This window comes from Pieris brassicae, chromosome 4, assembly GCF_905147105.1.
Source record: "Pieris brassicae chromosome 4, ilPieBrab1.1, whole genome shotgun sequence".
NCBI lineage: Eukaryota > Metazoa > Arthropoda > Insecta > Lepidoptera > Pieridae > Pieris > Pieris brassicae.
Window position 1 is genome coordinate 16,292,892 of NC_059668.1, and position 26,231 is coordinate 16,319,122.

At 32.8% G+C, this 26,231-nt stretch overlaps 4 protein-coding genes across 7 annotated transcripts in view; 2 read left to right on the plus strand and 2 right to left on the minus strand.

The window, feature by feature from the left end:
• Positions 1-1,425, plus strand: part of LOC123709086 (SUN domain-containing ossification factor) — a 38,989-nt gene extending 37,564 nt beyond the window's left edge. For all 4 annotated transcript variants that reach the window (XM_045660197.1, XM_045660199.1, XM_045660198.1 and 1 more), the window contains one exon: positions 160-1,425. In XM_045660197.1, the coding sequence (XP_045516153.1) occupies positions 160-1,170 (1,011 nt within the window). In that variant the 3' untranslated portion in view covers positions 1,171-1,425. The remainder of the gene's footprint in view (positions 1-159) is intronic.
• Positions 1,426-2,230: 805 nt separating this feature from the next.
• LOC123709088 (eEF1A lysine and N-terminal methyltransferase homolog) lies at positions 2,231-11,194 on the minus strand. The gene is made up of 9 exons (XM_045660201.1): positions 10,969-11,194; positions 10,340-10,898; positions 9,909-10,049; positions 9,122-9,240; positions 6,341-6,521; positions 5,549-5,726; positions 3,378-3,677; positions 2,671-2,799; positions 2,231-2,540 (listed from the first exon to the last, which is right to left on the minus strand). The coding sequence occupies exons 1-9, from the start codon at positions 11,058-11,060 to the stop codon at positions 2,266-2,268; spliced, it is 1,974 nt and encodes a 657-aa protein (XP_045516157.1). The 5' UTR covers positions 11,061-11,194; the 3' UTR covers positions 2,231-2,265.
• A 151-nt stretch (positions 11,195-11,345) lies between these two features.
• On the plus strand, positions 11,346-14,936 carry LOC123708662 (eukaryotic translation initiation factor 2-alpha kinase 1-like). The gene is made up of 3 exons (XM_045659480.1): positions 11,346-11,622; positions 12,465-13,801; positions 14,054-14,936. Exons 1-3 carry the CDS (start codon positions 11,523-11,525, stop codon positions 14,384-14,386), a joined length of 1,770 nt encoding a protein of 589 aa, XP_045515436.1. The 5' UTR covers positions 11,346-11,522; the 3' UTR covers positions 14,387-14,936.
• Positions 14,937-15,282: 346 nt separating this feature from the next.
• Positions 15,283-25,169, minus strand: LOC123708661. The gene is made up of 7 exons (XM_045659479.1): positions 25,107-25,169; positions 17,900-19,779; positions 17,014-17,476; positions 16,660-16,857; positions 16,259-16,400; positions 15,647-15,859; positions 15,283-15,371 (listed from the first exon to the last, which is right to left on the minus strand). Exons 1-7 carry the CDS (start codon positions 25,167-25,169, stop codon positions 15,283-15,285), a joined length of 3,048 nt encoding a protein of 1,015 aa, XP_045515435.1.
• Positions 25,170-26,231: the final 1,062 nt, after the last annotated feature.

Consider the following 26,231-nt stretch of genomic DNA (forward strand, 5'->3'; position numbering starts at 1 on the left):
AAAAAAATAAATCAGTCGAATTGCAACTTTATACACTCACCTGCCTTTTTGCATACCATTATTGACACTATATTCAATCGAGGACAAATAGTGAAACCAAGGGTCCGTGTATAATATATATAGCATAATATTATACTGTAATATTTGTTCTAATTTCAGACGCTCGAGCGTAACATGTCTCTCTCTGGACAGTATTTAGAAGAGTTGAGCAGGCGATATAAGAAACAAGTTGAAGAAATGCAGAAATCTTTCGAGAAAACATTGGTACAGATGACAGAAGAAAGAAAGAAAAGCAACGAACGGGAACAAAAGTACATAGAGCAAATGAGCAACTTGCAAGAGCAACTCGCTAAAATGGCCTATAATATGGAACTACTTATGGAAGATCGAGATAGCTGGTTCGGAAACGTAACTTTCTTTAAATTTGTAGTATTCCAAGTTTTAATAGTTATAGGAATCATTTACTATCTGTTACAAAAACAAAAGCCAGAACCAGTTATATTGCATGTGCCGAAAAAGATAAAGAAAAGACAGGAGAAATTAAGAAGGCGATCTGTGGAAGGTGTGAGTGGGCATGCAACTCCTACTGCAAAGAAAAGGCGGCCGAGTGAGGAAGCATTCCAAATTGCAAGACAGTCTACTGAAGATGTAGGAATAGAACATAATAATGGAGAATGGCAAGTAGCCAAGAAGAACAGGCGACGAAAACCATCAGTGTATCAACAACACGTAGAATTAAATACAAACATTAACACAAATCAAGATGAAATCAGAAAGCTAGACGAGAATCCAATAGCGTTAGACGCAAACGAATATTTCGCGCCCATACCAGAACCAGTAGAATTTATTGATGTAAATAAGAAAGAGTTACCAAAAACCAACGGGTCTTTCTTCAACAACTTGAAGAATAAGACTCTGAAAACGAGGCGGCTCTCGTCTCCCGCTTTCCTAAGGACTTTAAACAGACAAAGTCTTCGAAGTACTCCTAGTCCCATAATGAGGACTATTGAGCCTATTTTTAACGGAAAAATAGGTAAAAAGGCTGCTTCTGAGTCGCCTACTGGTAGTCTGTGGTCTGAATCCACAGATATTTCACAAAATGGACCGCAGTATAGTGAAAACGGTAAAAAGAAGAAAAGTTTAAAAAATATTCTTAAAAAAGTGTTTTAGGACTTATATAATCATGTTTCTATGCTATTTGGCTATTGTAATTTATTTCATTATGGATGTAATTATTGTTAAATTATTGTATATTATTTGTATGAATGTTAGTGCTGTGTAGGTGCCAATTGTGATAAATTCGGGAGCCTAATGATAGTTGTTGAATTGTTTTGTAATGCCGCTTGGGACAATAAAGTAAATTGATCATGGACACTAGTCGAGTGAGCGAATACAAAGAAATGGCATTAAATGCGTTTTATTTTATTTTTGTTGTTTCATTTAGACTCACCATACAAAATATTTCAATACCTAAAAGTTAAACAATGATTAAATCATAACTATTTTACACAATGATTAACTCGTATTTCTAAAATGGTTACTTAAAATTTAATTATGTCGAAAAATTACCTTGAAATGAGTTGATCTACCAAAATAGCTACGTCGTTGTCAAAGTACTATATTCGTATAGTAAGTAGTATAAGAATTACTTATACTTGTTTTTGTATTATTGTTATTCACGTTAAAAATTATGGAAAATGTTCTAACTTTTATTCACCTATTCGAACCAAGTAATCAATCTCTTATATAACAAACATAAATTATTAAAGTTCTGTGTCAAAACTCAAAAAAATATTATAAACAAATGTCGTTTGTCAAGAAATTGTTTTGACTTCTAGCCCGGTCAATTTAGACATTCGAATGTACATTAAGTCCCAACAAGCTGAAAACCAGTAAAATTGTTCAAAACATAATTATAAATAATATTTAAAAGTTCCCCATCATTCCCGTGTATGGAATTTTTTTATTCAATGTCAAAGGTAAAAAAATGAGTTTTTCGCGATTTCCAGCAAAACGGTAAGTTTTACCATAAAAGTATCAACGACACGACCTCTGGGTTGAAGTGTAGGTATGCTAATAGGATCTTCATAATTTTTAAAACTTAGCAACATATTAAAAAAGTGTCATGTCATTAAAAAAATCTTATTTAACGTTGAAATGTCTAACATGCGCTCATAACGAGAACGAAGTGGAACCAATGCATCAACTTTAATACTCAGTTAAAAAACTATATAACTTAATAACTTTATTAAAATATATATACATCTATGATTCAATAGTAACAGCTTGCAAGAAGTCTTTTAAATCAACACATTTTATTTTAACTAAATTATGCTTCCGCGCTGTCGCATTTAAATTTTTAGCAGCTGCTTCTAAAACTTCAATATTATAAGGCATATCGCTATTTGTAGCAAAAATTATTTCATTGACTTCTTCATACAGTTTAACCGACGCTATGTGCTTAAAATGCCGCTTTAGGGTTTCAATCATTTTCTCCCGAAGACTTTTATCTCGACACACTAAGTTGAGGATAAAGTGACCTGAAAATATTATTTCATGGTTAACTTTCACGAAATTAGTAAAATCGATATTATAGTTTTTCAAATATGCTGTTCACTGACGTAAAACAATTTTTTTATCTTCAACAAACATCGTAAAGTATAGTTATACCATCATTCGTAAGTATGCTTTCGACGTGATTCAGTGCTTCGTCCTGCAGAAACTGTTGCGGTGGACATGAGAGACCCAGAGTTCGATCCTTGCTGTCTACATCAAACATCACGCAGCTATACTGGCGGCCTGGAATTAAAAATCTTATTTAATTTAATTAAACAGATTACAGACAATAGACTATTATGTACTAGTTTTTTTTAATTGAATAATAATTGTTTATTATATTTATATAATGGTATGAAGATACAATAATATTAGTTTTTTGTTTTTTAATAAATTCTTTTTAACTTAATAAATAACAAAAAGAAATTAAATATATATTACATAGTTAAAATATTACGCAACGATTTCTCTTCTTGTAAAACCTTATAAAACGATACGGGGCGGGGATTGAATTACGCGTTATTGTTAATATTACTTTCGACTTTCCAGCCCTTTACATCACATAAAGGTAACCTTTATGTATAAAGAGTCACTGGGGGTGGTCACGAAATGTTTTACTATTGAGTACAGAAAACGTTACGGCGCGTTTCATGGGGGGGGGGGTCAAGAATCTCCAAAATTTGCTTGACGTAATAGCGTCAAGTTATTGGACAGAACGCTACAAACAAAATTGTTTCTAATTTTTACACTAAGCATCCGAAGGACCAAAGACTCCGATATTTGTAATACACTGCATAAAAACGTTTTATAAACAAACTTACATATCTCAGCCTCTTCCTTCAAGAAATCCAAACCATCTTTAATTTGGACACTCAACCGCTCATCTACTTCCAACTCAAACTGATTTTTGGCCACTTCCAACATAGCTGGGTCCAAGTCCACTGCGGTGATTTTCATTTTTGGATAGCATTTTTTGAGAAACATACATAGACCGCCTCCACCTAGACCTATTATGGCTATATCTGTTACCGGTGTCAGGTGCAAACATGGACACATAAAGGAATGGTATTGGGATATATGACCAAAATCGATCACTCGCTTTGTTTTGTTCTTCTTTTTAACTAAAAAAAAAGATAAGGATATTGAAATAATAAATATTTATATAGCCAAATAATTAAAACTAATACTTATGTTATTATAATTTTAATGAAACATAATTAAGAAGTAAAATATACATACAGAAAAAAAAGATTTTCTGACAGCGATAGCTGCAAAGCCTCTACTGCTTGATTTAAGAATAGGTCAAAACAAGTATTAATGTCCTAAGTCTTGTATCTCTCTATTTTATTATAGCTACTAAAATGTGTGTCGTTCTCCTGATTTACAAATTTTGAGTGGTTTGTCTACTTAAATAACATTCTGCTGTCATGTTTTGTATTGTTTTGCTTTGTATCTTATATATTGCCAATTGAAAATATCTTGCCAAAAAAGGTATAAGTAATATATTTTCTCTCTGGTAAAATACTTTCGAATTGAACATTCTAATACAAATTATGAATTCCATATGTTGGTTGATGATATGATATTAGGCGTACACATAACCTTACATATGAAATTGGCGTTTTGTCGTACTGGCCACTTTGACCTCAAATACCTCCTCTTTGGTTAGGAATTTCAAATTCAAATTTGTACAGCTATTTACTCATGTATTTGTACTTCGATGACCGTCATTCATTTGTTTTTTTCTGTTTGCGTCACTCATTTTACAAAATGGAAAACTTAAAGTATCGCATTATTTACGAGTACGAGTTCCGCCGTGGCACTAGTGCTGCGGAAACGACTCGAAGGGTGAATGATGTGCATGGCGGTCATGTTGCAAAAGAAAACACAGTTCTTTTTTGGTTCCAACGTTTTCGTTCTGGTTATTTCGACCTGCAGAACAAGCCCCGTGGACGGCCTGAGACCCAAGTTGATAATGAAGTATTGAAGGCTATTGTGGAAGCGGCTATTGTGAAACCACGTCCGAGTTAGCTGCAGGCTGCGGTGTTAGTGATAAAACTGTTCTAATTCACTTGAAGCAAATTGGGAAGATTAAAAATTTTGAAAGGTAGCTACCTCACGAATTGACTGAAGCAAACCGGTAAATGCGCGTCGACTGCTGCGTTACATTACTGAACCGGCACAATAATGAAGGTATTTTAAACCGAATCATTACCTGTGATGAAAAATGGATTCTTTACGATAATCGGAAGCGCTCAGCGCAATGGTTGGATCCTGGCCAGCCAGCCAAATCCTGCCCTAAGCAAAAATTTACCGCAAAAAGTTACTTGTAAGCGTTTGGTGGACTAGTGCCGCTATTGTTTATTGCAGTTTTCTCAAATCTGGCCAGACTATTACGGCTGATGTCTATTATCAGCAATTGCAAACCATGATGGAAAAGCTAGCGGCTAAACAACCTAGGCTGGTCAATCGCTCCACGCCACTGCTACCTCACGACAACGCTAGACCACACACTGCACAACAGACGGCTACCAAATTAGAAGAGCTTCAATTGGAATGTCTAAGACATCTTTCGTACTCCCCGGACCTTGCTCCAACAGATTACCATTTTTTATCGAAATTTGAACAACTTCTTGCAAGGGAAAAAAATTAACTCTGATGGGGCAGTCCAAATCGCCTTCACAGATTTTATTGATTCCCGTCCGACTGTTTTTTTTAGTAAAGGGATCAATGAACTACCTATGAGATGGCAAAAGTGCATAGAAAACAATGGTTCATACTTTGATTAATTAAATATATTATATTTAAAAATATTCGACTTTTTGTTCCTTCCATACAAAACGCCATATTCATATGTAAGGACCTAATATTTTTTTAATGTATGGGCTACGATAATTCTGATCTATAATACACAATATACGATAATTTAACGGCTTTGGTAAGATAGCCTGACTTTAGCAGATCTTGACTGAGAAACTGTTACACAATGTACCTGTTTTAAGCTTGGCTTCTGACTGAACAAGGAATTGGTTATCCAAAAATATAAGTCTTTTGAAGGTGTCTTCGCCCACATCCACTTCCTCCACCACGAACTCTCCTGAGACCTTCGAACTGCCCTCATAAACTTTCACACGACGGCCGACGTCACTACCCAACGAGAGAAACGGAATCTAAAACGCCAAATGCGCATTTATTATATTATTTAAAAAAAGTCCTCAACCACACTATGAGTACCCTTCTCTACAATTATGGTTATTTTTTTTAAACGGGCTAGAGACTCAACTGAACCGCATTCTCAATGCCAAAGAATTGGTATGGTCTTTTCTTGAAGGACGCTAAGTGGAATTGGTTCAGAAATAGTGTCAAATAGTTCAATGGGTACCTGGTTCCACATGGCGCTAGTCCGCAGCAAAAACTGCCTTAAATAACGCTTAGTTGTGGAACGACGGACGTCGAGGTAATACGGGTGGAATTTCGTATTTTTATTTCCATATATTCCTTCTACTTAAGTGGTGTTCAGCGTAAGATCCTCCTCATCTCTGAGATCGTAGGTTCCAACCCGAGCTTTGCACCAATTGACTTTATGTGCGGGACGCGAAAACAGTCGACGTCGTGTGTCAGGCACAAAAGGCTGATCACCAAAAAACAAAAGACCATCAAAGGCCTTGGATCTCAAGAGATGGTAGCGCCACTGTTTTTTTTTCATTTCGTACTCAAAAAATAAGAGTAAAACCGCTTCAAATATCAAAAAAGACAGATTTCCACATTCCTAAACTGAACCTACCTGGCCACTAAGTCCGTTTGGTATTAGCATCTTCGCGGACTGAGCTAATTCCTCTTTCACAGCGTCGAGACTTTCAAAATGATGTCCTCTTCTCAACACAGCTACAACGAGTCTACTAAAACGCGCCGAATTCTGCAATTGCCTGCGTCCAGTCGGTGTGCCGAACAACCACTCCGACTCTCTGGAATTAAAAGATGGTTTCTCAAATATTTTAATTGTAAATATGCTTGAAAAGACTATTGATTTCCTGTGTATTTAATAGATCTTATCGCATTGGCTTAGTACTGAATATATTTTTATGAATAAATAAATAAACTTATACATATAAAAAAATAAAAAAGTTACACAATATAGAACCGTAGTGGTGTCTGGATTATATGTGCGGATAGCGCGCACGAAATAATAATCATGTTTACATAAATGACAATTTGGGTTGATGTCTGGACTAGATGAGGGCCAGTCTTTAGCTCTTATAAAGTCCGGAACGTTGGTTTCAAGCCAGGCATGGGTAGGTCGTGCCTTGTGACCAGGTGCAGAATCCTGCTGCAATGTCCACGGTATATTTTTTAAAAGGTGTTTTGCTGAGAGGTTTCACAACATGATCCAAGAATGTATTTTGATATTGGCTGAAGTTTTCACTCCTTTTTTCAAAAATGTAGTTTTGTGACTCCTTGATAAGACGCGCCCCACCAAACCATCACTGACACAGGATGATGACCACGGTGTACCTCTCGGCGTACACTTTATCATTTTGCTTATTGTAGTGTTCTTCAATCGTGAATTTTTTTTCATCGGTAAAGAAGATATTTGTGCTTTTCACCTGCGTATCGCAGAAGGCATTTTGATCGATCCTTTTCTCTTTAATTGTAAATAAATCAATAATTATTATTAAGTCATTTTTTATAATACGCGACAGAGTCCTAGCGAGAATCTTCATTTCTCGCGATAAGATTTTTTGGTTCCTAATGGGGTTTCGACGTTTCCCCGATTTTTTTTATCTTCGACAGACAAAGTATTGTTGTATCTGTTGATAGTACGATATACGAACATACGGCTAATACCTTTTGAAACTGTCTGGAATATGACCAATCGCTCCATGCCCACTATGTGCGATCACTGCAATCCTATTTTATTTAACACCCTATGCCATATTGTAACCAGATAATGAACACGAAAAAATGTGAAATGGTGCAAAATCGAAAGAAGATTTTAAAATAATATACGTGTTCCAAATTCAAAATAATTAGAAAGTTTTTATGTCACAGTATTTGTGGCCAAACTAGTTATATAGAAGTTAGTTTGCTAAGGTTTTTTTAAATATTTATTTATAAATTAAATACTCGCAGAATCCATTCTATTAAATTTTTTATATACAATTTGCATATACATCGAAAATTTGCGCTATAAATACTATATTGGCAAAAATATTGATACAGAACAGGTAAACAACGTTATTAGCGAACTGTATATGTTTTGGTCTAAATTTAACGCGCACAGTGCGTAGGGGGGGGGGGGATAGAGAACGATTCAAAAATATGATGAAATACTTTTAGTTATTCCTTGTTAAAAAACATATAGCTTGGCAAATTCTAGAATAGATGGGACAATATCGACGACTACTTAATGACAAATATATATTAACAAAGCGAAACTGAATAATTTAATAAATAGTTCTCAAACGAATACTAAGTAAAACTATTGATTTTCCGAATTATTTTATGTATGACATATTTACCGCAAACAGAATAATCTTTTAAATTCTCACTAAGTTCACTTTAAGTTGCATAAATAAAAGACAAAAAGAATGTACTGTACTTTTCGAATATTCGGAAAAAGTAAACATTTACCTTATTTAAACTAGCATCTATATAAAATTATCAAAAACACTTGTGCACTTTTCAAATCTTTTACACCAAATGTTGTGTTTGTTGCAATTTAATGATGGAATACACCTCCGCAGCGACTACGATTGGGCCAAAATTAAGGCGTGGCACGCATACTACAGAAACTGTGGAATCGCTAATGTTAAAAGTAATTTAATATAAAGTTTATCTTATATATGTCAGATACATATCTGTTTGAAAAGTTTTTAGAATTAGTTGAGCCATTCGCACGATGGAAATGTTGTAGTTTGACTTGTCTTAAAACTAAATTTTTGCCTGACTTGTGTCTCAAGGCTTAAAGATTATTATTAATAAATTCGATTTTTTTTTCGAAAATGTGACAGCGCTGGCGTATTTCATTTATTACAAATGACATTGCGATTTGACAACTTTTTGTTACAATGCTAGAAGTTGTTCATAGTATTTGCGAGTATGGTATTTAAATATTAAGATAATATTCAACATGAACATAGAAATAGCCGTAAAACATTGATGTTACATTTGCTTTCAGTTAGCATTAAAACATATGTACTTTTTTAATTTTAGATATACGCTCTATGCGTTTTTGTTCTTTTCAACACCGAATAACGGGCACGTATCCAAAGAAGCGTGTTAGTAAATATTATGAAGATCCTTCTGGACGTTAATAAACAGCTATATTCATATCGTCTAATTATAGATGATACAAAATGGAAGACAAATTAATTACGATAATGTAATATTCACTCAAAATAGTTAACCAATTACGATAAGTTCAATGATAATTAAGATATTAGAAAGCATGATATACAGACATTTTTACTGTAACAACAGTACTTTGAAGCAACATATTTTCCTATGTTATATTATATACCACAATAAATTTGTATTACGTGATTTAAAATATCAAATATTTTACCTTCCCTGCGGCACAATAAATACGGCATATTTGTTAACAGCTTGTGATTTTTTTTTATCAACAACATACAGAGTGTAGCGGGGAGTATCTTCCCCAGGCATCATGAGGTCAAGGGACACCTGTCAAAATGTAAAATCTACATCTTAATTTTTTTTAAGAATACCTATCCATGTGTGATTCATAAACCTATAGACAAGTTACAAAACAGGTTAGTTGTCATCCTTTTTCTAAAGAAATTGTTAATATACATAAGTTATCTAAACTGAAGTTTTTTCTAATGGCTAAACATAATAGAACACTTTATCTTTGTGCCCTCTCTGGTTTCTATCTTATTTTACAATCTATTGATTCATAATAATCAGCATATAGGTAGCATAAAATTATTTATTAAATTAGATTTAAGAAAGCCTAGCATTTAATGCATAATATATTTATGCCTTTAAAGGTTTTTATTAGACAAAGTATTTATCTGTATATTATTAGGCCTGTAATTTATCAAGAGTGCAAGGTTCTGTTATTTTTTAGCTAGTCACAAATCAAAAGAATTGTATGCTTTCTTAATTTTATATTATTTATACCAAATAAATATATGTCACCGGATTATAAAAAATCCACAAGTTCATAAATTTCCTACGAAAGTTTATGAGATATGAGATAAATTGTATTATTTTACACCCACATTGTAGCGGATTTTGTTATATACTGGTGACATATACATATACTGTACAATAGTACCTGCTTCATCATTGGGGTATCTATAATCATGTGTTATTAAATTCCACTTTACCTCATCATCCTCATCAAGGTGTGACTTCCCTAAGCTGTTAGTGATAAATGCAGTGTCTTGAGCAGACTTGACACAACTAAGTAACTCCTCTGGTGATTTCAGTCTTATCATTTTTTCACCTGCTAAACATACTTCTAAAATCTGAAAATATGTACAAAACAAATAATGATTTTTTGACAGAATTTATCAGTAGAGTAAGAGGTTAAGCAAGAAGGCTGTTACTGAACAAAATCTTTTTAAGATAAAATTTTCTGAAACTCTATAGGTAAGTAATACCTTAAGTGCTATTTATTTATTTATTACAGAAATACATACATTATTGTTACATACATACATATATGGTTACCAGTAATTGCAAACAAATCCTATAAAGATCTAAGTAATAAAAGTTTTATGAACTTATGGTAAATTAATTTAAAAAAGTAACAAACCAAGTTTGGCATCAGTTTGAATTTAGTAGCAATAACAACAAAGACTGGCAATGTTGTTCCATCGCCATTTTCAATATTTTTCTGCTCAGCTTCATGACATCTAACAACTCTAAACATCCATGATTTATCAGAAAATACATCAACTAGTTTCTTTAAAATATGACTCTGAAGAAGAGATATACATATAAATCTTCCACCTGTTTTTAATATTCTTTTCATCTCTTTAAAATAATTATCAATGTTTGATATAGTTTCTTCAGATTCATCTGGCATTAAGGCATCCAATGTACCTTTATCAAGTACCACATTAAATTCATTTTCTTCAAATGTTGTTTTCATAGCATCCATACAGGTAAAGGTCATTTCTGATCTTGCCACATTTATAGCCTTCATTTGTCTAATTACAACTTCAGAGACATCTATATTTGTTATTTTTTTCATTCCAACATCATAAAGATCAGCACTAAGACTTGAATTACCACAGCCAGGTATTAATATTTTGTCTGTCTGTTTAATGTATTTATGTAAGTATGTACATAGTTCTAAATATTCCCCGTACCTACAAAATACGTTTTTTTAGTCACACATGGAATTAATTTGTAAGATGTGCACTTCTAAAGTTAACCTACCATTCAAACGCTTTGTTCCCACGTTTTTTGAAAAACTTATTCCAATAATCTTTTTCACTAAATTCTTTATGGCTTTTTGGAAGAAGGTTCATTATTGTAATTAAAAGATGGAGAGATATAGATAGAATACTAGGTAGGGTATTAAACGAAAGCAAGAAATAATCATAAGTAACTACTTTAATTCATATTGCATAGAAAATAGTGTTTTAAAAGATACAATTTAAATGTTATTGTCACAGACTAGAAAGACTAGACCACACATGACAGATAATTTTTCATGCAATGATGTGTTTTTTCTATAATATTAGAACTAGTAATAAGCAACAAGATTGATTGTTGAGTGTAGTCTGTGGATAATTGATTTGCTGTTACAGATTTGTGTATACTTACTACTTGTGTATATGTAGTTGTGAAGATTTTAGTTCAATGAAATATTTGTGTTTTTGTAACCTTATTTATTTTGTTTTCCAATCTGTATAAAACTAAACATGCGTTCCTTAAATTTCTTCCTGTTCTAGTTCTAATGTGATCATGATGTTTTTAGACTTTAACGAATGGAAATCCTGGTTCTACCTCAAATAACCGACGAAGCAAGAATGGGCTCTAGAAAGGACAAATGGGAGGCTTTGGCCACAGTAAAATCATTTGATTTAGGTAAGAATCAATATTAAATTAATTTAATGTATTCAAATTAGGTCTCGTTTACATAATTTTGTTTATTTTTATCCTACGCAACCTTGAGGTTACTAACCGATGAATCTTACTAGGTAACGGTATTTAACTAACAAGGGGCAGTAGTTTTTCTTCACCAATTCTGTGATTCTTATGTAATAATATCGTTTGGTGTACTTGTGTAATATATATTGTGTACCATTGCACATGTATTATGTATGCTGTTCCATTTTACATACCAATTTTAAAATATACTATTAAGCAATAAAACAATTAATTAAAGGAAAACAATTAAGTAAAGGAATTTAATTAAGGTTTGATACACAAATTTTTTTTATCTCATAATCAATCTATTTGTTTTTGAATATAGTTACTGTGTTTTATTTGCGTTATGATTTAAAGACATTCTAATATTTTAGAAAATAAAAATATTGTATCTCATTACCCCTAAAACCACAGATAACACATATACTCTAGAATATTCCAATAGTATCAATTTTTTTATTAAGGATGTTGTGCTGATATTTGATTAACAAATGATCATGTAACCAAAATAGAAATCTGAGGCGAAGACCTAAAAAGGTTGTAGCACCCTTGATTTTATTTTTTATTGTGCTGATATCTTATAAAAGGTATATATAATATAAAAGTCTTTTTAACATAATTTTTCTAGATATCCATTAATATCTTCAAGATGTTATTATCTTAATTATTGTGAAATGATATTTCTTAAAAAAATTTTTTTAAAGATTTTTATAAATCTGAAATGTAGCACTTGCAAGCTAATGTATAAAGCCATTTTATATTTGTTTTTATGATTTCAGGTGTAGCTACAAACAGCGATCATGAATCTTTACATCAGAGTATGCAACACATCGATTTAGTCAACTCTCCAGCCACTACACCAATTAGTCTTCTAGTTCAATCTCTTGTCAAGCAACTTTGTTCATTACTAGAAAAAGACATGTCAAAGGCAAACCACCTCTACAACACAATTTGTGAGAAATTGCATAGCATGAAACTTATAGATGATTCTTATGCTATGGGAGAATTTGAAGTTATGAGAAGCCAGTATCAGCGTGCTCTATACCAACTGGTAACAATAGCAAGTGGTTCTGAAATACCTCTAACTCTACCAGATACTTGGCCTATTACAAGGTCTGGTCTAGAATGGTCCCGATATCACAAAGAATTTGAAGAACTTTACTTTATTGCTGGAGGTGGTTTTGGTAGTGTATTTAAAGCCCGCCACAGATTAGACGGAGTTGAATATGCTGTTAAGAAAGTATTCATCAAGTCTTCAGATGTTGATTCCATTATGTCGCATCTTGCTGAAGTTAAAACTGTAGCTAGTCTTAATCATCCAAATATAGTAAATTACAAAGCAGCCTGGTTGGAACCTTTAATAGAATCAACTGTCAAAAAAAAACGAAAATACTTCATGGATACAGACAATGATGAAACAATAAATTCAAATCGTGTTTCGTCAGTATACTCAAATTTAATGAAGTCATTTAAAACATACAATTCAGAAGAACTAGCAAACAAACATAGCCAGTCCGATTTTGTTATATCTTTTGAAAACTCAAACAGTTTTGAAGAAGATGCTTCAGAAGAAGAGAGTGAGAGTGAAGAGGAATCATCTATACCTGAGAAAAATGCTATCTGCAAATTTCTGTCATGCAAGGAGTATGAAAATTGTTCACGGGTTAATCTAAAGTGGGCAACACTATACATTCAGATGGCCTTTTGTCAGCAAACTTTAAAACAGTGGTTGGATGAGCGAAATGGTAATTTGATTTTATCCAGGAAAAACTCGGATGATTTGTGCCTTCATCATGCAGATTCAATTAATTGTGGAAGTTATGAAGGTCACCTAACTTCAGACAGAACATACCCAGTAGCTTGCACGAAACTTGACAACTTAGTGGAAATGTTTACTCAGCTTGTAAGAGGACTACATTACATACATTCTCGAGGAATTATCCATCATGACATTAAGCCAAGCAATGTTTTTGTGGGTCAAAGTGAAAGTGGCTTGCAGGTGCAGTTAGGAGATTTTGGCTTAGCTTGTCCTCTTCAACAATCACACAGTGGCTTAGCATTAGGAACTCATTTGTATGCAGCACCAGAACAATTAGATGGGCAGTGTAATCCTAAGGTAATAAATGATTTCCCTATACTTTACTTTTTGAATTATTTTTTTCAGACTACATACAAAGTACAAATTTTATGCACTTAATACACTAAACATTCATAGGTACATAGCATAATAAAAATCAAAATCAACTGTATTTTTCTTATGTTCAAGTTCTATGAATCCTAGAATTATGGCACTAGATTATGGATATTAAAACAGTTGTTAATATGCAGCATGTGTTAAGTTTTAATGTGCTGTACTATTTTATTTCAGAGTGACATGTACTCTCTTGGTATAATACTTTTAGAGATGGTGGAACCATTTAGCACAGATATGGAGCGTGTTAAAACAATAACAGATCTCCGGAAAGGGCAAATACCAGCTCATCTCACTGCCAACTATCCTAAAATAGCTCACATAATTGGTAAACTGGTACAAAGGAAACCAAGTAAGCGTCTGGACACAAATCAACTGTTAGAAGAACTAAGTAATCTGTCAGAAAATAAAGATGAGAAAATCAAGTCATTAAAAGAAGAGTTAGCTGCAAAGGATGACGAGATTGCAAAATTGAAGATGATGCTTGCAAAGTTAAATAACCCTTCATAACATAACATGTTCCTGTTTTTTTTTTATATAAAATTGATCATAAAATTTAAAGTTTTCAGTATAAATGTTTTTTTAAATGTCATACAAACGTTCGGAAAAGTTATGAATATTTTGGCACATTTTTGTGTTTGCTTTTTCCTAAAGATTTGTTTAAGATAAGAAATTACAAATCTAAATACTTGTGGACTTATATTGTATTTGATATTTCTTAATGCAATAAGGTTCTTGAATGATTAAATGAGATTTTTCTCTTTATAAATCATGTGTCTATTATACTTACACATTGACAATTAAAATTGTTCTGTCTGTTACCCTTATGTGGGATCTAGGTAGTATGGATATGTATAGCCAATCTGTTTAACTAAGACTAAAATAGCATAGAAGAATATTGATGAACCATCTTCTTTAGTATATAACTTAAACGAAATATTAGAAATAAAATAATCATATTCTTCTATACTATTTAACAACTAACTTGAAACATTGTCCTGCTGAAATGACGTGTGGTGAATAAAATTGATTAAGTGTGATTAATTAAATAAATAGTTAAGGTAAATAAGATTTTTATTCAAACAAATCATAATTAAGGAATGTATTTACACAAAAGCTACATATATAAATTATTTGCTTAATTTATAAATATTTACAGTCTTAATATAAATGATCCACATTTGCATAAACTATTTTTTTAAATTATCTTAATTTGACCAAAATTTGTATAACAATGATGAAGATCTTATTCAAAGAAGTAATAAACGACAACCGCAGTTTCGAAATTTTATAAAACTTAGCATCCAAACTTAAAAACGGCTTTTGGGTCGATCATAGATAATGTCTATGAGTATCTTATTCTATATCTATTTAATCTAATGTTTTCTTATCTAATTTGGCGGGTTCTAAAGTAATGTATCAACTGCATGAATGACTCCGTTTGTTGCAGGAATATTGTGTGTAATAACTTGAGCGTTGTTCACTTTTATTCGACCTAAAAAGGAAACAAATTATTAATTGAATGAAATCGTTGAGTAGTAGTAAAAAAAATTAGAGTCTTTTTAGTACCTATGATGTTGTTGTACTACTAAATACCAAACATAGCCGATGCCACGTTGCTCCATCTTTATTCTACCAAAACAGTAGATACCATACCTACATTACTATATTATATGTTGGCTAAGTTTGTATTGCTTTATAACTAGTTTATTTTCAGTATCAAGTTATGTACCTCAAACGATAAGGAAGTTATGCTAAAAATTTAAATACCGGAGTTCTTTTGAAGTGTGAGCGGCTTAGCATCCTCCATGGAGTTCCGTAGCTGGTAGTACCGCATGCCTGCGCTGTAGAGCGTGCCCGGTAGTACGTGTCTTGCCACCAAAGCGCGAGCGGCAGCTTTTTCAGAATATCTCGATAACTCGCTTGGAGCTAATTTTGCAAATGCCGTGTCTGTCGGCGCGAAAACTGTATATGTTTTGCTTTCTGTAAAAAAACAATTTTTCATTTTAAAATATAATCCTAGCTACTACTTTACTATCACTACTACTTTATATTTAAATATGTTACTATCTTCAATCGTGTAGCGCCTTAATTAGTAGTTTTAAACGATACAAACTTTATTATTAAAACGTTAAGGCTTAGTTTTGATACTAAAAAATATTATTGTCTATAATATATCTACTCTAAATTCGAATTTAACCTTAACCTTAAAACGACATTATCTTTAAACTTTAAAACACCAATGTAAGAGAATTATCTACATATTAGTTATTCCTAGTGAAAGTTATACGTTAGACATTACATCAAACTGAACCTAACTGTTTTCGTAGAGTAACTAACTGAATTGAGGGGTTTAATAGAAGTCAAGTGTCGCCTTATTACCCGCTAAAGTATCCGCAAAGCCACTGACGAATATGGCCTTCAAGAATGTAGTGAATCGTCTATCTCGGTCTGCTTGCAGGGTCTGTACTAAATCACCCACTGGAAGAGGAAACATCACTCGGTCGACTGCGTGAGCGATTCCCTGAAAGTCCAAGGATATACAATTTTAAAGTCATAACTTTTCGGACGCACGGAATTCTTAATCGATGGTACCCAAAACGCTGGTTAGGCTAATTCAATTAAAAAAAGCTCTTTTATTAAATTACATTTTCAATAATTTGTAAAGTTCTTGATTCCTTTTATTTCATTAAAGTACCAATATGAAGTGGTTGATGTATTTTCCATTTTAAATGGGCTCAACTCCCGTGAATCAAGAGTATATTAAATATAATTCACCCTACCTGTGGTATATGAATATCTCTCTTATCATCAATTACTCGGGCTCCATTGATGGTGGTGACCTTAACCTCGTTCCATTCCACATCATGCATGTCGTACTGATTAACTCGTAGTTGTGTACCAGCTAAGGAGACACCGGTCATCTCATCCTGTAACGACTGTATATCGAATGCACCTGGGATTACGTGGTGAAGTAATAACTGAAAAATAAAAAAAAATTATATATCTCGTCAAAAGCTCAACTTGTGAATAATATTAATTAAATTTGCATTATTATAGCCGTTAGTATGACATCATATGTTAAGTTTCATAAAAATTTCTAACAATCAAATTAATGAAATAATAAAAATACTAACACCACTTAACAGCCGAGGATTGTCACGGAACTTCTCTTCTGCTCTGTCTGGTCCTCCAAGTTGTACTAGCAGCGTCCTAAACGCCTTATCCGTTGGAGCGAAAATAGTGTAAGGCCCCGTCTCATTCAAAATTGCATCTAATCCAGACTGCTTCAAATATTTGGCTGTTGCGAACAGACCATTTTCCTTAAGAATATCAATGAGACCTGGACTAGACGCCGAAGCGAAAATATTTTGAGTTGGTTCCTCATAAGTTGATGCCAGCGTAGAAGACCCTATTACAACCACGTCTTGAGGTGTTGATCTATATATCGGCGTTGTGTTCACTATTGTTGTACTTGGGAATGAGTTTCTTTGAGTCTGTTTCTGACTTCTAATTGTATAAGTTGGGCTAGAGGTTTTTATGATGAAGCGTTCTGTTGTTGGACGACCTGTCGAAGATTGAAACGTTTGAGATTCTCGTGGACTATATGTATCTCTCACAGCATCTTTTTGTGTGAATGTTTCTCTTTGTGTAAATGGTTCTTTTGTTGGATCTCTTTGAGAATATGTATCTCTTTCGTTCTGGGTGTAAGATTCTCTTGAATTCTCACGTTGCGTGTAACTTTCCCTAGGCAATTCACGTTGGGTGTACGATTCTCTTGTTGGTTCTCGCTCAGTATAAATCTCGTTGTGTGGTGCCTTCTGAGTATAAGTTTCTCTAATTGATTCTTTCGGTGTAAACGTTTCTCGTGTTGGCTCTCTTTGACTATATGTCTCTCTTGTTGGTTCTCTTTGACTATACGTCTCTCTTGGCAAATCTCTTTGAGTGTATGATTCCCTTTCTCTGGGTGTATATGATTCTCTTTGTGATTCTTTTGGTGTGTAGGTTTCTCTGTAAGATTTTTGTGTAGTCCTAGCAGGTGCAATGGAATTCCTATGTATCGGGGGAGGAGTAGTTTGTACAGGGTTCGTAAGTCCAGAAGAACCATAACTTGAAGTTGTTACAAAACTGGTGTATGTTGAAGGATGATGTGATGATTCCGCTATGTAGTCTACATTAGTCGTTGTGGGATTTTCTGTTGTTGACGAAAACAATCCATTTGATATTTTAGTAGGTCCTGGGAGAGAAATTTCACCTTTACGAATCCTGTTCAAAATTTCCTCTACCTCAGGTCCTTCTTCTGTCTGTTGTCCATTCGCTTTTACTCCTTTAACCTTGTAGGAACCATCATCCTGCTCTTCTAGAAATACAAATGTAACTTTCTTTTTGTTTGGAAGGGTATTTGGCAATGCTGACACTTCTTCTAATTTACCATTATCACCTTGTTTTACGAGTTCAAAATTAGCACCTGGTGGCAAAACACCCTTTGTTAAATCGTCAAATGATACATGATTTTCTTTTTGCGTTTCTTGTGTGGCGGCTACAAACTTTCCCAAATCCGGACTATCAGCAGATATAGCACCTTTGGGGATTAAATTAGGGTTATTTGTTCTTATAACTTCGTATTTTTGACCATTAAGCGATATCTCACGAGAAGTGAAATTTTTCTCGCTAAAATCTTCAGGATTTTCTGCTAAAGCTACTTTAAGTTGTTTTAAAATATCTGGTTTTTGTAATAGAGCAACACTCTTGGCTCGAAGGTTGTCATCGAATCCTTTTGTTTCACTCTCCTCCAGTAGGTTCTTTATCTCATTGTAGAGTTTTTGTTTATTTCTGTCCTGTGGTGGAGTGCGAGATCGGGCTGTTGGCCTGGTCCTAATAAATCTTGGCCGTTGCGTTGTTGTTGTGGTTGTTGTAGTACTGGTAGTTGTTGTTGGATGTTGTTGCTCATAAAGGTCAAGTGCTTTTTTGAATAAATCTGTTTCATGTGGTAAAATTGGTCGTCGTTTTTCCTGACCTCTTCTAAAAGTGTCTTCGTAGCTTTCAGTAGTAGTATATGTTGGTAATGACTTAGTAGCTTGTCTACTCAAAAATTCGTCATGAAGCTTTTCAACTTTCTCCTGTTGTTTTTGTTGTTGTTTCTGCACGAATTCCTGGTGTTTTTGAATAATTCGTTGTCTTTCTTGTAGTTCCTTAAGCTTTTCTAAGTTCTCTTTAGATTGTTGTTCATAATATTGTTGAAAGTCGGACGGCTGAGGGTTGGTAAATATTGAACCTTGATTCATTAGTTGGCTGATTTGTGGGGAAGCTTGGAAAGGTACTTGCCCGTTTTGGTTTTGAGGTGCTAAATTGGGTGCAGCCTGGATCGAAATAGGGTTAGGAGCACTAAAACTTTGCTGACTTTGTATTGTTTGTAAAGTTGGTAGAAAAGCAGCTTGCGTTGGTCTTTGTTGTGTAAGTGATAGAGGGGATGGAATGTTTGGATTATGATTAAATATTGTTGGATTTTGAGCTAATGGAAGACTGTTTTGGAATGTTGGAATCGGAGGTGCTTGTTGTATGTTTTGACTTTGTTGAAAATTTTGAGATGCTACATTTTGGTGAAAATTGTTGAGTTGAGGATTCGCATTTGATTGTTGATTAAATTGAAAGTTGTTGCTGTTTTGAATAGGGATGGCGTTATTTGGGATATTTTGTGCTGGAAGAAGACTGTTAAACTGAGGCACATAAGGTTGTTGATTTAGTATTGGTTGCGGAAAAGGAAGTTGTGGGGCATTGTTGATGACTGCTGGCTGCTGCTGGAAGTTTTGTATCGGAGAGTTCAGCCCAAATCTTGTTTGATGCTCGTTAAAACCAGGATGTCCTTGGTTTGTTGGTCTGTTTCGGTCGAAATCGTTTTCTATCTGGAATGAGTAAGTTAAAATTAGAGAATGGTACTTAATTCATTCAAACATAAATTATAAATCAATTTTACAATATGGTTTAGAATTCGGATAGACCTCTAAAGCGAACTTTTTCCTTATCTTAACATCTTAAATCCTAGTATCAGTGTAAATAAAAAAAATATAAGGGATGCAACGGGCAGCCTTATCGCTTTATTTAATTTATCTTTGTCGAAACTACATAAAAGACATTTATAACTGGTGTAATAGAAGTCATTATTTCTGTCATTTAGTATAGCATCTTTATGTGCCAAACCACGCGTTTAAATTAAGTTAACCGTCGCCCATGTGCAACCACCGGTGCACCGGTGCACCGGTGTTTAGGTCTGTGGTCACCATTTAAGGATGTGGTATGCTTCTGTGATTTAAATATGAGTTTATTCCTTTCCACACGAACCAAATCAAGTGGGAAACAGATAATTATTACTAAAAATAACAATTCATTACTGTGCATGTCATTAAATGTAGCCGATAGGCGACAACTATCTCCAAAATACCCAAACAAAAGTAGAACAAAATTATAATATTTACTGTTCCGTGTTCTGAGCAGTTTCACGACATCTCGCTGCGCCTGCGTGACGCATCAGTAGCACGAAAGTGCATTCTTTAGCATGCATTATAAAGATTTGTTCTTGTATAGATAGTTGAGTAATTCTCATATGAAAATTTATGTTGTTTATAAAATATTAATCTAATAATCTAAGTACTTTTTTTGTTGTTGATTGAAACACGATAATAGTCCAATGTCTTCTAATTCATTGCCAGTATCAAAATGGAAGCACATAAATAATCTCTGTCGTGGCTACGTTGGAAACGCACGACGTTTATAGGTGTTTAATAAGTTTCACGAATAAATGTATTTTAATATTGTCTCTACGTGGCCTATAATCCAGAGTAGAATGATTCCTGACAAATTAGTAAATAGAATTGGGTTCGAAAACTTTGACGGCTTTGTAATTAAATGAGCAATGAAACAGACTGAGAGACTTATTGCTTTACCTCATATTGGGTAATACTAAACAAACTAAAGATATAAAGTATCAAGTATGTAAAATACTATACGTAAAATATTATGCGGAAGCGCATTTATACTTATGATTATCACTTATAATACGAAATACAAGCAAGCAAAAATAACTGTGCTATTTAGTAACCCTGTTGTCTTTGCTGCTAAGAAAAACAAAAGAAGATAAATCTAGGCAACATTATGTCATGTCCGCAACCGCTTTTGGTAACATCTTTGCATAACGAGAGAGTGGTAAAAGGCAACCGGTTATAAATCAGTATAAATCTTGCAATTCCAAACAGATTCGTGTTAACCAGTTTAAAGTATCGAACAAATGTAAATCTACGTATGAGAGCAATATGCAAGTAGGTACATATATTTATCATACACAGAACTTGTTTTTTTTTATTAAAAAAGCCAAAAACTATTTTACAAAAGAATACATTTTTTGAAATATGGAACATAAAGTTTGAGAAGGATGCGAGGTTCAAATCACTTTCACGCACTTTCGATTTCGTTAGGACGTCATAACTCGATTTGGGAAAGGTCACGAGTTCGTTGTGCCCCTTGCAAGGTGCAGTTAGGTAATATTCTACTTGATATAATCCTTTTTAAGCCTAGCGAGTCCTAATATTAAAGGATCTCGTGCTTAAGCGTGTATTCCTAACTAGACTCGACTAAAGTAAATTTAGTTTACAAACACCGATGTTAGACAAAGGCCGTGAGAATATTTCTTAATAAAATTTACTCTTAAATAATACTTCGTGAAGTTTTTATTTTTCTTTAATATTGTATTATATAACTATTCGGTTCTTGATAGTTTGTTTATTTGTGAAAAATCTACACAATAAAATATCAAATATTCAAATAAAAGTATCTTAATACCTTACGATTTTAGATAGTGGCATTAGCAATTACTCTTTAAATCCACACGTTAATAAACGTAATTAAATAATCGAATAATAAAAACTATTTCATCCTGACCTTTGACAATTGTATAAACTTTCGTTTTCTAGAAGTGAGTGTCGTAACAGCGAGAGTTTAAAATGATGTGTTAAAACGTGAAGTGAATATCGTATGGAGTTTCCACAAAGCAAGAAAGTCCACTTTCATCTTTAGGAGTACGTACATCTTAAGAAATATTTTTATGTTTTCTTTACCAATCTAATGACTATTACGTTTTGCATTTTATATCCACACAAAGATGTTAAAAAAGGTAAACTTATATCTTATTCAATATTTTTATGGTAATTAAGTAATCTAAGTTTTGTATAAATAGATAAGACAATACATAATTTAGAATAAGAATTATTTGATAGTAAAATATTATTCCAAAAATGTACTAAAGGATGCATTAAGTATACGCATATTTAATCAAAGGTCACTAACGTCTTCATTACTAGTCAATTATAATTTATAAGTTTTGACACGCACGGTATTAATGATTTATATAAATAAATCAAACTACACTATACGCACGGTAACTCGATATCGGATAGTCTAGTAGCGTGGTAACCCTTGGGCCATAGGTACGAATTCAATTTTTTTTTTCATTTTATTTACAAAAGCTTGTCAACGCTGATACATTGGTACATGAAGTGAAATAAAATACAAGACATGCCAAACATAACAAAAACGGATATAAAAAATTACAACGTTTCATCAATTATAAAAGCTAAAGGAAAATTGATTTGAAAGTGTTTGTAACTATGGATATTCAGATTAAGCATTCTAATAAATGAGCTCGCTGAATGTTGGCCAAAATGCGTTGTTTTGAATGGGATGCCTGGTGTATCTAGAGGGTACGCAGTATTTAAATTTGTTCTCTGTGGCTGTGTGTAAATGGCTACACTTGAAACTACAGTGATGGAAACAATATAAAAGTGTGTAGGCTCATAAGAATCCATCAATCAATCAACGAAATAGCGATTGAAACGTGCCCGTTATATACCCCATTTTGGAGTATGGTAATAGAACATTTTTGTAACTTTTAAACGTTTGTTTAAAAATATTTAAAAGTTTGGTAACTTATCTTTTTAAAGGACCCCAAATTTATACGCATATCTAATATATCATATAAAAATAAACCTATTAAAAATTACTGTCTATAACATATATATATAATATAAGAAAGCGCGTTGACTTATTATCAATAGAAAAGCGATTTCTGATGATTTTAATTCCTCTCACCTAACTCATAAATTGTTCGATACCAAATACAGATATGAATAAATGTTTGTTTTTTAAAATAATACATGATTTGCGAAGATGTTTTTATAAAAAAAATATTATTCAAACAAATACAAACATGTATTATTATAAGTATTTAATTTAGAACAAATTTGCGATTATTATAACGTTGGATATGTATTTAATAATGATCACGAATGACGCACGCATTTTTATAATTAGCGTATCGACTAATTTCTTTAAGTTGGATATGTTTTTATAGCTGTAATTATCACCGTTTTATTTGCAGCCTCCGTAACAATATTACGCAAAGGGTGAACCCTAAACCGCAAATCGCGGAAAGCATTACGCAACTGCGGGTGTCGCTTAACATTATACAACCGATGTATGCGGATATGTTTTTCTCAGTCTTAATATGTGCTTTCTATGAATAAGTTGACTTTTATATAGGGTGAAACATTAAAAACATATTTAGAAAAGAATTGCTTGGATCGAAAAATATATCATACGTTTCAAAGTTGCGAAAGTTGTTGGCCATACGAACATGGAAATTAGTTATTAATTTCTTGTATTTTAATTATTAAGTCACTTTTAGGGTAAGTATTCATCTAATGCTCGAACGAGAATCATGCTTACTAAATCTAATAAATTGAACTTGAAATATTCACACATAATTTGACCGGCTGTCACGCAATACAAAATTTGAAACATAGAAAATAAGAGAATAAATACAAATCGTAACACGCAGCATCAAGCTATACACACACTGCTTTCACCTCTATATTAATTGTGAAATAAAGTTAGCAGATTATAACTTACAATATATGTTTTGTTCTTTGTACATTTTCATTTAGACTAATCTTTGTCTGTGCAAATAAATCTTCTTTCAACAGAGGCAGTTAAACGGTTGAATCCGTGGGAAAAAGATGTACATCTTCAATACCAGAAGTCGAATGGTTTCCGCTTGTATGTTTCTTGCTATAAGCAATAATACTTTCCATAGTTATCTCTTTTATTTGGGTCACCATTAATTTCTTTAAACGTACGCGAGACACATATATTTTATATTACAAAATAAATTTCTCTTTATCTATCCTATCTTACAAATATATATTAACGTCAGTAACATAGGAAGGAACTAGAAGTACTATTTCGTATTCAAGGAAGTTAAAAAATTCCTTTCAATTAAATGTATACATAAATCAGTATTTTAAAACATTAAACTTGCATGTTAATAGATTAATTGGTTTTACATTTCCGGAATTACATGACATTTTAAAATTAAGTGTCAGTTACATTGTCGTACTTTGCGTGAATTCCTTGCGTTGTTGTTTACTTTCAAACGCATTGTTAGTAAAGAGAAAAATATTAATAATAAAAATTATCTAAAACAATTAGTGGCAAGTGTTTTATTTGGAATCTTGTTTAAATTGTTAAATAAATACGATAATAATGAAACTACTTCTAGTATTTTGGGATTTTTAACTTTTGGCGATGTTTGAAGACCGTCGTTCCTCGCTTTAACACACAATGCAGTAGGCTGTTGTGTGTTAAATCTGTGCTTACTGAGTTTGAATGAATAAAGGCATCCGTATTTCGACTAATTATGAGTTGTAGTACAAATGCCATACTATTTAATTGATTGTAAAAAAAATTGAACGAAAATATAATCTATAAACGCATAGTCTACACACGTGTATATGTTACGAAGAAAGCGTTTTAGTAGGTACAAAATAACAAATTTACATCAATATTTCATATCGTACGAGGAATAATAAATGCATAATTATCTAGATACTTAATAACATCTTCCGCGCTTGGCGGTGCGTTTAAAATGCAAATAAGTGGAAGAATATTAAGATATTTTTTGTTCAGTGAGTGAGACGACTTATAATTTAATAACCTAATTAAATAAAATTATTCAATTTATATAGATTTTACTTTAATTCATTAAAAATTATCGCATCTTTCTCGCAAAGTAGATAAAACGACCTGATAGTGGCGTAATATTACTAGCGTAACATATAATGTGTTTTCTTTAAATCGACAAAAATATCTTCAGCTTATAATCTATATTTGATTGACAGTTTACCCTTGGTCCAGTGATGGCAGCGACCAATCGCGCCAAAAGGAGAAACTGGCATAAGCTTCTCATGTTGCACTCACACAGCAAATATCATCACACCTCAGTCCACTGACACAAGATGGCCACTGAATCCAATTCACGTCACTAAATTCCAAATTCAAAGATTTGAAAAAGTATAGACGACGTTTTTTTTTACGCAACCGGCACGCTTCGTTCGATGACAGTAATGGAGAGGCCGTGCGCTGCTGGCTGCGTTTTACCACCCCTACTCTTCATCTCCCTACTTGACATTTCGAAAGGATTGAAACGAGAATCATTTCAACTGTAGGATGATAATTGAATATTGCTTAAAACAATTAAAATAACTGTTTTTCGCTTGATGAATTGTCTATAAAGATGTATATTGTTTATGGTTCTTTATTGATGAAAATATTGCTGACCAGTTTTTGCAACTGCCATTATCATTTTCTAAGTGAAATATTCTGCTTTTTTTATCACAGCAATTGTCTTATGGACTTACGTATTGTCATGTAACTATAATGAGTAATTATCAAGTACATTGCTTGAGATGGTGATTATTTTATTTTCTATTTACAAAGATTTAATTTAATAATTTTTCACGCCGAATTGTCTATGCAAACGTTTATCAGTCATGGCATAGCATTGATCAATTTTCGCAAGTGTTTCATTCAAACTAAAGGAAATCATGGTAAAAATCATTAATCAGATGAAATCTTTTGTACCACAAGAATACAATAGATAGACATTCAAATGAAATGCAACACAATGCCTAATTGGAGTGAAAAGTTACACCATTTAAAGTATAATAAGTTTTGCAATTTTTTAAAGATATATATCTTAGTTGTTCTTGCTTTTTAGGTGTGAATGATAGTAAAGTTGTTCCTAATGCACTGTATTGTTCTTAACGACTTTATTGCAAGCAAATATTATACATTATATACTTAAATGTATAGACACAATTTTTTATATTACATATATAATTTATTGTGTCTATATCTACATATATATAAATTGTCTCTTTCACTGATAGTTTTTCATGCCATCAATTCCAGAACCTTATTTTCTATGTATATATGTGTATATGTATTTATAATAGAACCAGGCGCAAAC